General features: G+C 34.8%; 1 protein-coding gene across 1 annotated transcript in view; it reads left to right on the top strand.

Annotated features, from left to right (window-relative positions):
- The window catches only part of LOC106870397 (tolloid-like protein 1), a gene marked incomplete at its 5' end in the record, with an annotated part of 261,346 nt that overhangs the window by 213,784 nt on the left and 36,931 nt on the right, over nt 1–10,631 (top strand). Inside the window, 1 exon segment of the mRNA XM_014916446.2 lies at nt 7,536–7,680. Within this exon segment, the coding sequence (XP_014771932.1) occupies nt 7,536–7,680 (145 nt within the window).

The raw sequence follows: 10,631 nt of genomic DNA, 5'->3' as shown, positions 1-10,631 counted from the left end.
ATATATATATATATATATATATATATATATATATATATATATAATTCTATGTATATATATACACACATGTGTATGTATATATGTATATATAAATGTGTGTGTGTGTGTGTATATATATGCATATATATGCACACACACACACACATACACACATGCACACACAGAGAAGGAGAGAGGAGAGGAAGCGAGGTGGAAAGTGTATGGGTGAGACAATCAGTGAGGAGAAGATTGCGAGTGAGAATGAGAGTGATAGAGAGAAAGGGTTTAAAATAGAGAGAGGGAGTTAAAAATAATCCTTAATACCAAATTCTTTCAAAAACAATCTGCATTTACACTTTACTAGACATGTCCCACCACCACCACCACCATCATCACCACTACCACCAGTCATTATCTGCATTTACATTATTTGATGCGAATTATTACTAAATTGCTTCCATCTTCAACTTTCCTATAGTCTCTGTTATATTGCAACTTGTATGTATAGATGCATGGGTAAGAAGCTTGTTTCCCAACCATATGGTCTTGGGTTCAATTCCAGTGTGTGGTATACTTTAAGCATGTGTCTTCTTCTATAGCCTCATAACAGCCAAAGTTTTGTGAGTGGGTTTGGTAGAAGAACTGAAGAAGCTCAACACACACACATGCACACACACCCACACCCACACACACACACAGAGATAGTGTGTGTGTGCATAAGTAATCATTACAATGCAAATACTGAACTATAGGAGGAATTAATTAGAGAAGAACTATGTTGTAAGTACAAACATGCACCTAAAAATACACTAATAAATCTAATTATAAGAGATTCAACATCATCACTAGACTAGGAATCGAAGACAAAACAGAGCCATATACCCCTAGAGAAGCAAGAATATATTTAAAAGACCTTAAAAATAATTTTGATATCAACCTCAAAGTTAGACTGATACACCCTTCCAAATCAGATATAGGCAGGATTAGCAAAACTATTTTCGATAAGGTAATATTAATCCTTAAATCTAAAATTAGACTGTCTTTGTGGTCTGACACTCAGGTAGTATTCAGCTTCTTTAAAGAACTAGTGATAAATTAAAGTAATAAATTTAAGCAACTACACATAACTAGCTATTACTCCACTATTAATCCTATTCTTCTAAATAAGGCCTTAATTTTTGCTATGTGGAATTCAGGTTTGTCTAGATCAGAGATAGAAAATTATATTAGATGCATGAGGAATTATGGTAGATTTCGATGACAAACTTTGGAGCTGAACAGAAAGGGTGGATTTCTTTGATACAGAAATGGGATCTAATGACTCTGCTCAAGGCATGGATCTAGTTGGAGTATATATCCTATCCCAAATCAAATCCTGGCTTCCTAAGTTGGGAGTTAGTCTATACAGGGATGATACTGTCTTCATGCTATGTATCAACAAATTCCATCCATTCCATGTATTTACGGAGAAATGGACATCAAAACGATGGTGGTGGTGGTGGTGGTGGTGGTGGTGAGTGTTAGCCATCATGTGACAGGTAACTTTGATGTATACTTTGGCTACAAGAGGAATACAAAGAAATGTGGCATACATACAATGACTTTAATTTAACTTTAATCAAATTTCTTGGTAATAACACAAAATGATGAAATGAATGTTAATTATCGAAAGAAAAATTCTTACTACTTTAAAATAAATAATGCAAATTTCTTATTTGTACATTTGCACTAAATATATGTTATAATTCTAAAAACACAATTGAGTCACTGCTGAAATGATGTTTGCCTTTTTCTGATATATATTGTGTATTTATCACAACATGCCTATGAAAAGATTTTCTCTCAGACAAAAACCACAGTATTATGCCTTTTGATGGTTTATCTACATCATCATCATCATCATCATTTAATGTCCATTGTCCATGCTGGCGTGGGCCAGATGGTTTGACCAGGGCTGGTAAGCTGACGGGCTGCACCAGACTCCAGTCTGATTTGGCATGGTCTCTACAGCTGGACGCCCTTCCGAATGCCAGTCACTCTGAGAGTGTAATGGATGTTTTTGCATGCCACTGGCATGGGTGCCTATTGTGTGACACCAGTAGCTGCCACAACTATGATTTCACTTGGCTTGATGGGTCTTCTTCTCAAGTACAGCAGATTGCCTAAGGTCTCAGTCATTTGTCATTGCCTCCGTGAGACCCAACACTCAAAAAGTGCTTTTTATATGTCACCAGCATGGGTGCCAGTTACATGGCACTGACAACTGCCACAACTATGACTTCTCTTGACTTGATGTGTCTTCTCAAGCACGGCATATCACTAAGGGTCTTGGTCACTGGTCATTGCCTCCGTGAGGCCCGATGTTCAAAGATCATGCTTCACCACCTCATCCCATATATTCCTGGGTCTCCCTCTTCTACAGGTTCCCCCCTGCTGTTAGAGATCAGCCCTTCTTCACACGACTTTTCTAAAATCTCTCAACATAATCACAATTTATTCTATTGGAAATCTATATCTGCAAAATTTCATTTAAAAAGTGTGTATCTCTTAAAAAGTTATGACATTTAACCTGCTTCTTTTATGTTACCTCTCACTGTAACTTTTTTTTTTTACTCTCTCTCTCTCTCTGTCTCTCTCTGTCTCTACCACTCTCTATATGATATTAAGTATAACTAAAGAACTCAACATCTAAACAACATATATATTGGCTTTTATTAAATAGCAATATCTATATTTTCATGCTTTTCATTTAGATGTCATCTTTCCAGTCATACAACACACACACATACACACGCGCGCGCGCGATAAAAATCCTGTTGGTTCCAATAATGGGCTTTTAATTGTTTAATCAACTGAACTTATTTGTTAAATTACTAAGTGGCTGCATATCCCACAATCATGTCTACTCTTGGCATTAATGAGTATGACAGAGGATTTGACATGGCTGGTCCTTTGAATTACTGATTCAATCCATCTGACAGTCTTCTATACAGTTTCCAATAACCCAGTACTAACCACATCAGTCGGTCAATCTAAGACTGTTGTTAAAGGTTCTTACCCATTATACTCTGCATTGGAATCAAACCCAAGACCTCATGACAGCAAATCAAATTTCTTTACTTTTTCATGCTTGTATTCATACACACAAACATCTCTGTTTGCATGTATTTGTGTGTGTGTCTGTGTGGGTGTGTCTGTGTGTGGGTGTGTCTGTGTGTGTGTCTGTGTATAAATGTATGTATGAATCGTGGTGGCACAATGGCCCAGTGGTTAGGGCAGCACACTCGCAGTCATAGGATCACGGTTTTGATTCCCAGACCGGGCATCTTAAGTGTTTATTGAGTGAAAACACCTAATGCTCCACGAGGTTCCGGCAGGGGATGGTGACGAACCCTGCTGTACTCTTCCACCACAACTTTCTCTCACTCTTACTTCCTGTTTCAGTTGTGCCTGTAATTCAAAGGGTCAGCCTTGTCACACTGAATATCCCCAAGAACTACGTTAAGGGTACACGTGTCTGTGGAGTGCTCAGCCACTTGCACGTTAATTTCATGAGCAGGCTGTTTCATTGATTCTATCAACAAATGAATGGTGTACTGTGTGTGTGTGTGTGTGTGTGTGTGTGTGTGTGTGTGTGTGTGCGTGTGTATGTGCATGTGTGAGGTCAAGATGAAGTGTTGAAGATAGTTGGAGGTAGATTTAGACACAACAGTAAATGGCTGATGTTTTTATAGTGTTTCATCATACTCTTGCCATTTCATGACACTTGTTTAAGAATAAAACTTAAATATGTCCTAGACTACCTCCTGTATTACCAGAAAAAAAAGATAATATTAGTGTTAGTCTAATGTCATGCTTTTTTCTTAACTGTGTAATTATTTCTTGTTAGCAACTTAACTAACAAATACACAACCTTGTACATGATGCTTAATTCATCACTGCTCCAACTAATGAGGTCAGAATAATACCTAAACATACCTGGGGTTGCCTCCTCAAACCTGCCAGAAAAAATGAAATGAAATTAATTTTTTTATAAAGACATGGCCTGAAATTCATGGCATTGATAGAGTTGATTAGTTAAACCCAAAACTCTACTGATGTTTCTTTAATGACCCCCTGCTCCCCCAGTATGACAAAAGTTAACACTGATGAGATTTGAACTCAATTATCAATGGCTGTAACTAAATACTGCCAGAAATTTTGTTTGAACGATTAATGATTGCACCAATCCAACGATATTAGCCATTGGTTAATATCAATATTTTTTCCTCAATACTTCTGTTTTATGATCTCATCATTAAATCATGTTAGTCGACACTACTTAACTGTTTGTATAACTACTGATCATATTAACTTGAAGTTGATTACAATAAAATGTGGGAACTAGAAGATGAAAGATGAGGTTAATCATAAAGAACACCTCTTCATACTGATTTGGTAGGAGTTAAATATGTATCAAGGCTGATTGGAGTGATGTCAGGGAAGTAGTTGGCTGGCTGGTTGGTCAGCTGGTTGGTCGGCTGGTTGGTTGGTTGGTTGGTTAATTGGTTGGTTGGTTGGTGGTGATGGTTTGTAACAGTACTAGCAGCAGCAGCAGCAGTAGTAGTAGTAGTAGTAATGGTGGTGGCAGCAGTCACATTTTTTAACCATGTGTAGAAAAAGTTTTCTTCAATTTGTCTCCATAATTCCTGACAAAGATGATGGAAACACATTTTATCTCAACACGCTTTCTCCTTTCCTTTGGTTTTGCCTTTTCTAATCTCCATTTCAATTCAGAATCTAAATTGATTGCAATGCTGTTTATATATCGAATCTTTTGAGCAATTTTGGTAAAACTCATATCAAAAATTCATTCACATGTCTGCTACATTTTCTCTTTGTATTTTTTCTTTTTATTTTCACCAGTTTGAAGATGGAGTTATGCTGTTTGTATTAGCTGTGTTTTGTTTATTCACAAATACAAAACTAATGTGTATATTGACAGTACTTGATGAGATTTTCTTTAATGTTTGTTTAATTGTTTAATGTTTGTGATTTTAGAGATTGATGTGAATGTTGAGGTAACTTAAAAATTAAAATTTTTCATGGTGCTTTATATATGTGTGACCGGCTGTATAATGTCTGATTTTTCATGGGTTAGATGGATGGGGAGTTATTTTGAAGCAGGATATAACTGCCAGATGCTCTTTCTGTTACCAACCTTTGAGTATTGTTATTCACAAGCCAGTTGTTTCTTTATTCAGTAGGTTTCTGAAAGTACAGTGCAACCAACTATAATGACAACAAGTAATGTCAACGTAGTCACTGCTTGCACGAGCAGTGACAAGTGTGAAATATCAGCATTCATGCACACACATGCACACACACACGCATATGTACACATACATTAGTGTGGCTTAGTGGTTAGAATATTCGGTTCACGATTATAAGGTCATGAGTTTGTTATGTAGCAGCACGCTGTGTCCTTGAGCAAGACACTTTATTTCACATTGCCCCTGTCCACTTAGCTAGCAAAAATGAGTAGTACCAGTCAGAAGGAGAGAGCAACAGAAAGAGAGAAAGAGTGGAAGAGAATGAGAGTGTGAGAGTGTAAGAAAGAGCTGGAGAAAGATGGTGGCAAACTACCAGGATAAACGCATAAGGAACAGGGATTGGAATAGAAACAGGATGGTAGAATAGAGCAAGAGAGAGATAGATGGTGGCAGAGTGCCAAGCCATACCCTCAAGGTACAGGGATCAGATATAAATGACAGGGTATTGCCAAAGGTGCATGAGTAGGGAGTAGGGACTTCACATGAATGTAAAGGGTGGTGGGAGGGGACCTGGGTATATAGACTGGGTGGGGGATAACAGGATAGCAATGATACAGTGAGCAGGGCTGTGAGGACAGGAGTGGGGAGCAAGAGGAGAGATAAGCATAAGTATAGTGCATGTGAAAGAGGAAGTGTAAGGAAGAAAAATGATGTAGTTTGGTTTGTTGGGGTAGGGTGTGGGAAAAGTTTTAGCATAACAAGTGGGTGGAACACACAGCACTTCTAGAACTCAGTTTCTGTTAAAATATTTGAGAAAATTTAAATTAATGTGCCCTACTGGTTAAAATTCTATTTATTTATTTGTGCAGCTGAAGATGGCACTGCATTTAAATTGATGTAATGACTGCATTGTTCAATTAAATGGAGCCCCTTGAAACGGTCGTACTGCATCACTACTTGATATCTTGTTGCTTATTTTGATTCTTCGTATGTGTGTGTGTGTCTTTGTGTCTGTGTTTGTCCCCACTTTACCACTTGACAACTGGTGTTGGTGTGTTTATGTCAAAAGTGACCAATAGAATAAGTACTAAGCTTTAAAAAAAATAAGTCCTAGGCTTGATTTGCTCAATTAAAACCCTCCAATGCAGTGCTCCAGGATGGCCAGAGTCAAATGACTGAAACAAGTAAAAGAATAAAAGAATTCATGCACACATACACACAAATATGTATAAATGCATTTATATAAGGTGATAGGTTTTATTTGTTTTATTTTTTTGCTAAAGACATGTTCTTTCATAATTAGAATTTTTAATTATCATAAAGATAACTGAATTTGTTATGTCAGGTTGTTCTGATCTCCATATTCAGAAAATATATATATTGTGCTTTGTAATACAGCCTTTAGTTGAATGTCCAGCAAAGAATCACAAAACACAGAGTACCTCCAAACCGCATATACATTCTTCCTTCCTTGCTGTACCTATTTCAGTACACAGATACACAACTATATATGCATATATCCTACCCCTCCCCTCATAGAACCACTTTCCCACCTGGTCCCAAACCCAGTTGTTTTTTTTAGGAGTTGGGGTGCTTTTTCCATGCAATCACATTTTCCTATTCACACTCCTTCTACAATTTTCTTCTCAATCTTTCTCCTGATGAAGGAGTAGTATCTGAAATGACAAGATCTTTTGCCTTCTTTGTGAGTATTAAACTAATACAATGCTGGTTAAAACTTATTCTTCCTGTGTCATTTTCTTTCTTTTTGTGTTCATTGACTTTCTAATTTATAAATAAATATGTGTGTATGCATATGTGTATTTGTAATACATACATGCATACATACATACATATATACATGCAAAAGTATATAAGCATGAATGCATGTATTTAAGTGTGTATGTATGTATCTATGAGTGACTATATGCAGGTATAGGTATGTATGCATGTATGCATATATGTATGTATGAGTGAATGCACGTGTTCATATATCAAATACATTTAATATATAAATAATTCTTCATAGATACTGTTAATTAACCATATGGTTAATTAACAAGAGAAAATAATTATGGGTTTGGAAACTATGGAAGAATGATCATTAATAATCGGTTGCCTGTTAGATTTCCTCTATAATCCCAGTAATTTTTGTTACTAAATTTACACATTCTTTTGCACCTGCTGCTTTATATTCCTGTTAATTAATGACACAATAATGTTAACAAATATCTTTTTTTGTTATCTGAAATCACTTCAATGAACTAATACTTATGTTAATATTTTAACTCCCTCCCAACTCAGTGTATTGTGAAGAGGCAGCTCTAAAAATCTATGATGGGTTTGCTGATCCCTCTACAGTACCAGCTGAAAAAATCTGTGGTCGCCTTTATGCTGATCATGGCGGACAGAAGGAATTTATTTCAAGATCGTCAAGGATCACGTTGAGGTAGGTAGGTGTTTCTTCATTAATTTATGTGGTAACCAATCAATAAACTCAATAAAATAAGTAGTAGGCGGGATATCAAGTTTATCTGGTGCTTAGCAATCTTATTTATATATTTCTACAGGATTTTAAATGCCAAATTTTTGATCTCAGAGAAGTTGTGTTTCATTTTGTATTTATCGTACAAAGATGTCACTGAAACTACGTTTTCACCTTTTGCAATAAATAAATTGATCTTTAAGAGAATCTGCTTAACTTAATTAGTTACTGGGCTCTCAAGAAAATGGGGTTGATCTTCCTAGATTACTGACTTCAAAATGTAATTAACTAGAAAGATTTTTCCTTCAAATGAAAGTGTCCAATCGAAAAATTCCATAAATGATTTCTGGAATAAAGATGGCATTTACATTAATTCTTTGCACAAGATGAAAGTTGGAAAATGAATAAAGTGTGTCAATTGATGCTTTAAAGTTTAAAAAATATCATTAGTTGTCTTTTAGAATATCTCTTTCATAAAAAGGAATAATTAGGGAAGCTATGTTAGCAGAGGAATCATCTGCTGTTTACTTTAAATTACTTTAAGTTTAGGCTATTAATTTGAAATATATGAAGGAAACCATAGATATAAACATACATCATGCATCAAACATACATACATGCATACTAACATACATACATACATATATACATACATGCACATACATACATACATACATACGTGCATATATACATACGAACATATGTACATACATACACACGCACATACATACATATATACATACACACACATACATACATACATACATACATACATATCTGTTATGTGTTGCACACTATGGCTGGCCATAGCTGAAAAAGGCAAAATACTGAATGAAAAATTCTATGATGAAACAAAAATTAAGTATCAGCAAGGGTGATAAGCTTTCTGAATACCTGCTGCACGATGTGTCCATCATCCACATCAGAGCAAAAGACCATTGGTCCCTAGCATGTCTGAAAAACAATATCCATGTTGTCCATGTAAAGAGAACATCCAAGCAACGGCATTGCTGAAAATCAAGTTGCAGGCAGCCATCATATATGTATGGATGTATCATAGATGGAAGGATGCATACATGCATGCATGTGTGTATATATGTATGTATATATGTGTGCATGAATGCATGCATACATGCATGTATGCATGAATGCATGTGTGTGGCTGTGTATGTATGTTTGTATGTATGCATGCATACATGTATGCATGTTAGCATGTATATGTGTATGTACATATGTTATGTATGACATATGCATCTACATATATATATGAATGTTGTATTTATTTGTGACGGTTTTACAGCCAAATGCCATTCCTGACACAACTGAGACCAATTTTTTAAGTCAATTTTTAAGTCATACAGGGTTAGAATGTTAGTATTCTAAAAACCAAAGATGCACTCAAAATATGCTAGCAAAATTAAATAAACTTTAGATTTGATACCATAACCCCAGAAGCAGACAACATTGATGATAATATTAGGATATGGAAAAATATGGACATTTACTAAAAACCTGACATATTTCAGCAGGCAATAGCATAATTTCCCTTTCTCAATATATTTAAATTGATATTTAATTGGAGCAGATATTCTCAGAACATTTGAAAAATGTAACTTAATTTTGCCGAGTTTTCAATGAAATTAGAAAAATCATTCAAGAAAAACAATCTTTTGTGAAAATTCTTTCAGATTTAAATTCATACAAAAAAAGAAAATTTGAAAAAATTTATTCAGAGGTGGGAAACAGACTCACATCGCATATTGATGGAAGACAGGAGGAAGATGCTAAAAATAAAACAGCTTGAAGATCAATCATATAATTCTACTTTTTAATTACTACATTTAGGATTTCTTCAAAATTAGGTTAGGCTAAGCTATTCACTGATAGTATAATTTTTCTGGTTTCATTAGAAATTAGGTGAAAAACAGTTTTTAAATAATTATCTTCTGTTTCCAGTATTTAAGCGATTACATTCAATCTAATGACCGTTTCTTTGAGATTTACTTCTTCAATTAGTATTTTACTAATTAGAAATTACAAAAAGAAAAAGAATTTTTAATATTTGATGTTAATTATTTTTTTCAATTTTCATTAAGCTAGTTACTTTTTCAAAGTTGCCCAGTTTCATGTGACTTCCTTTCAATGTTGTTGATTTATAAAACAGAATGGGTTATATATATTTAAAAATAAAATCAATTTCTAAATGTCTTATCTTCCTTAATTTCTCAGAGTATTAGAATATGTTAATAAAAAGATACATTATGGAAATTATTCATCCAAAATCAATGGTTAATGCTAGTGCTATTACCAATAATTATTGATAGAGATGTATTTATCATATAAATCAACTAAATATATGTTAAGAGTAAGTCCTTATAATCCACGAGAGTAAATCTATATAGTGCCTGTACAGTTAACCAGCCAGCCACACAATATATTCCTTTTCAAGTTGTAGAGTATCTGAGCTCAGAGTACAATAAGCTTGTTATTATTATTATTAAAGTAGAGGTGGTGAGTTGGTTGAAATCTTTAGCATTCTGGACAAAATGCTTAGTGAAACCTTTTCTGGTTTTATGTTCTGAGTTCAAATACTGTCCATTTCAGCTTTGCCTTTCATCCTTTTGAGGTCAATAAAATAAGTATCAGTCAATGTAATCAAGTATCCCGCACTTCAAAAATTTTTGGCCTTGTGTCTTTAGTAGAAAGAATTATTATTACTTGAGTGTTATCCATCATATGACAGGTAACTTTGGAAGTATACTTTTGTCACCATGAAAATAACTTTGATGTTTATACAAAATAATGAAATATTCTTTTACTCTTTTACACATTTCAGTCATTTGACTGCGGCCATGCTGGAGCACCGCCTTTAGTCAAAGAAATCGACCCCAGGACTTATTCTTTGTAAGCCTAGT

The sequence above is a fragment of the Octopus bimaculoides genome, chromosome 8 (genome assembly GCF_001194135.2).
Source record: "Octopus bimaculoides isolate UCB-OBI-ISO-001 chromosome 8, ASM119413v2, whole genome shotgun sequence".
Classification (NCBI taxonomy): domain Eukaryota; kingdom Metazoa; phylum Mollusca; class Cephalopoda; order Octopoda; family Octopodidae; genus Octopus; species Octopus bimaculoides.
The sequence above is the reverse complement of the archived record's forward strand: the minus strand, read 5'-3'. Positions and strand labels throughout refer to the sequence as shown.